Here is a 2,500-nt window from a genome sequence, read left to right as displayed (position 1 = left end):
AGCAGTACTATGACGTACTATGCTAAACTCTATATTATATTATATTATATCATATACTATATATGCTAAACTCTATATTATATTATATCATATACTATATATGCTAAACTCTATATTATATTATATCATATACTATATATGCTAAACTCTATATTATATTATATCATATACTATATATGCTAAACTCTATATTATATTATATTATATCATATACTATATATGCTAAAATACGCAATGCTATTCATTCAATATTATGCTCTGCTATTTATGTTACAATAAGCTGCGCTATATTTTATGCTTTTCTATACTGTTGTATACTGTGCTATGCTATCTATGCTATACTGTGCTGTGCTATACTGTATACTATGCTATAACACATTTTATGCTATACAATGCTATGCTATAATTTTACAATGATGCCGAATTTCGCAGGCAATTTGCGTCTCATCAAAGTGTGTGTGTGTGTGTGTGTGTGTGTGTGTGTGTGTGTGTGTGTGTGTGTGTGTAGAACCACTGAAGAACAGAACCTGGTGGCATACCTTGACAACAGGAAGTTGTACTTCTGCGTCTCCAGAGAGATCCTTCCAGAACAGGAGCTGCTCTTCTACTACAGTAAAGATTACTGCAGGCAGCTAGGTACACAGACGCAGATGCACACACACAAATGCAGACACACACACACACACACACATACAGCCGCGGAAAAAATTAAGAGACCACTTCAAAATTATCAGTTTCTCTGGTTTTACTATTTATTGGTATGTGTTAAAGTAAAATGTACATTTTTGTTTTATTCTATAACCTACTGGCAACATTCCTACCAAATTTCAAATAAAAATATTGTCATTTAGATCATTTATTTGCAGAAAAATGACAATTGGTCAAAATAGCAAAAAAGATGCAGTGTCTTCAGATCTCGAATAATGCAAAGAAAACAAGCTCATATTCATTTTTAAGCTACACAATACTAATGCTTTAACTTAGGAAGAGTTCAGAAATCAATATTTGGTGGAATAACCTCGATTTAAAATCACAACTTTCATGTGTCTTGGCATGCTCTCCACCAGTCTTTCACATTGCCGTTGGGTGACTTTATGCTACTCCTGGCGCAAGAATTCAAGCAGCTCGGCTTCTTTTCATGGCTTGTGACCATCCATCTTCCTCTTGATCACATTTCAGAGGTTTTTTATGGGATTCAGGTCTCGAAATTGGGCTGGCCATGACAGGGCCCTGATCTGGTGGTACTCCATCCACACCTTTACTGGCCTGGCTGTGTGGCATGGAGCATTGCCCTGCTGGAAAAAACACTTCTCAGAGTTGGGGAACATTGTCAGAGCAAAAGGAAGCAAGTTTTTCTTCTGGGACAACGTTGTACTTTGCCTGGCTGAGGTTTGTAAAAGACCATAAGGATTGAACCAAAGCGGACTGGAGGGTCTCCTAGTTCGTCTTCTCTGATGAGTCCAATTTTCAGCTTTGCCCAACACATGGTCGTCTGATGGTTAGACGGAGACCTGGAGAGGCCTACGAGCCACAGAGTCTTGCACCTACTGTGAAATTGGACTCATCAGAGAAGACGAACTTAGAAGAACCTTTAGTCCGCTTTTTTTAATCCTTATGGTCTTTTACAAAGAGAGAGTGTCAGTGTGTGTGTGTCCTTACTGTGTGTGTGTGTGTGTGTGTGTGTGTGTGTGTGTGTGTGTGTGTGTGTGTGTGTGTGTGTGTGTGTGTGTGTGTGTGTGTGTGTGTGTGTGTGTGTGTGTGTGTGTGTGTGTGTGTGTGTGTGTGTGTGTGTGTGTGTGTGTGTCCATTCTCAGGTGTTCCTGTGGTTCCTGAGGGTCAGGTGTGTCACTGTGGGAAAGAATGCTCCTCCTTCTCTGATCTCAAGGCCCACCTGGAAAGCCACGCCCCCAGCCACTCCCCTAGCCACGCCCCTCCGGAACACCACACCTCTCACCCGACCCACGGACACGCCCACCAATCAGGGGGCAAACTGGGCGGCTCTGGGTCTTCAGGCTCCGCCTCTTCCTCTCCCTGGCCCTGCCACGCTAACGGGGGTGGTGCAGGGGGCGTGTCCGGGGGCGTGTCTGTGGGCGTGTCCGCGGGGCGAGCCAGGAAGTTCAAGTGCAGCATGTGTTCGCGTGCGTTCAGCACGTCCACTAAACTCAACACACACTTCATGGGCCATGTTGGGATGAAGCCACACAAGTGTGAATACTGCAGCAAGGCCTTCAGCGACCCCAGCAACCTCAGGATGCACCTCAAGATACACACAGGTGAGACACACACACACACACACACACACACTCACACACACACATACTGTAACGGATGTAACATACTGTAAAAAATGCGACGAGTTAGAAGATGGAGATGCTGCAGCACCTTCTTCTACTTTCCACTCACGCATAACTGTCGCAATGACTAGCAATAAGCAGAATCATATTTTGGAGTTGTTATCGAGGAGCATAGTTAAGATAAGTTAAATTAGCGATGAACAGTC

The 2,500-nt window shown here is 43.1% G+C and overlaps 1 protein-coding gene across 1 annotated transcript in view; it reads left to right on the top strand.

Moving 5' to 3' along the window:
- prdm4 (PR domain containing 4) overlaps positions 1-2,500 on the top strand; it is a 12,163-nt gene that overhangs the window by 7,350 nt on the left and 2,313 nt on the right. Inside the window, exons 10-11 of the mRNA XM_080851324.1 lie at positions 509-636; positions 1,815-2,273. Coding sequence (XP_080707450.1) covers positions 509-636; positions 1,815-2,273 — 587 coding nt within the window. The remainder of the gene's footprint in view (positions 1-508; positions 637-1,814; positions 2,274-2,500) is intronic.

This window comes from Sprattus sprattus, assembly GCF_963457725.1.
Source record: "Sprattus sprattus genome assembly, chromosome: 14".
Taxonomy (NCBI): Eukaryota; Metazoa; Chordata; class Actinopteri; order Clupeiformes; family Clupeidae; genus Sprattus; species Sprattus sprattus.
The sequence above is the reverse complement of the archived record's forward strand: the minus strand, read 5'-3'. Positions and strand labels throughout refer to the sequence as shown.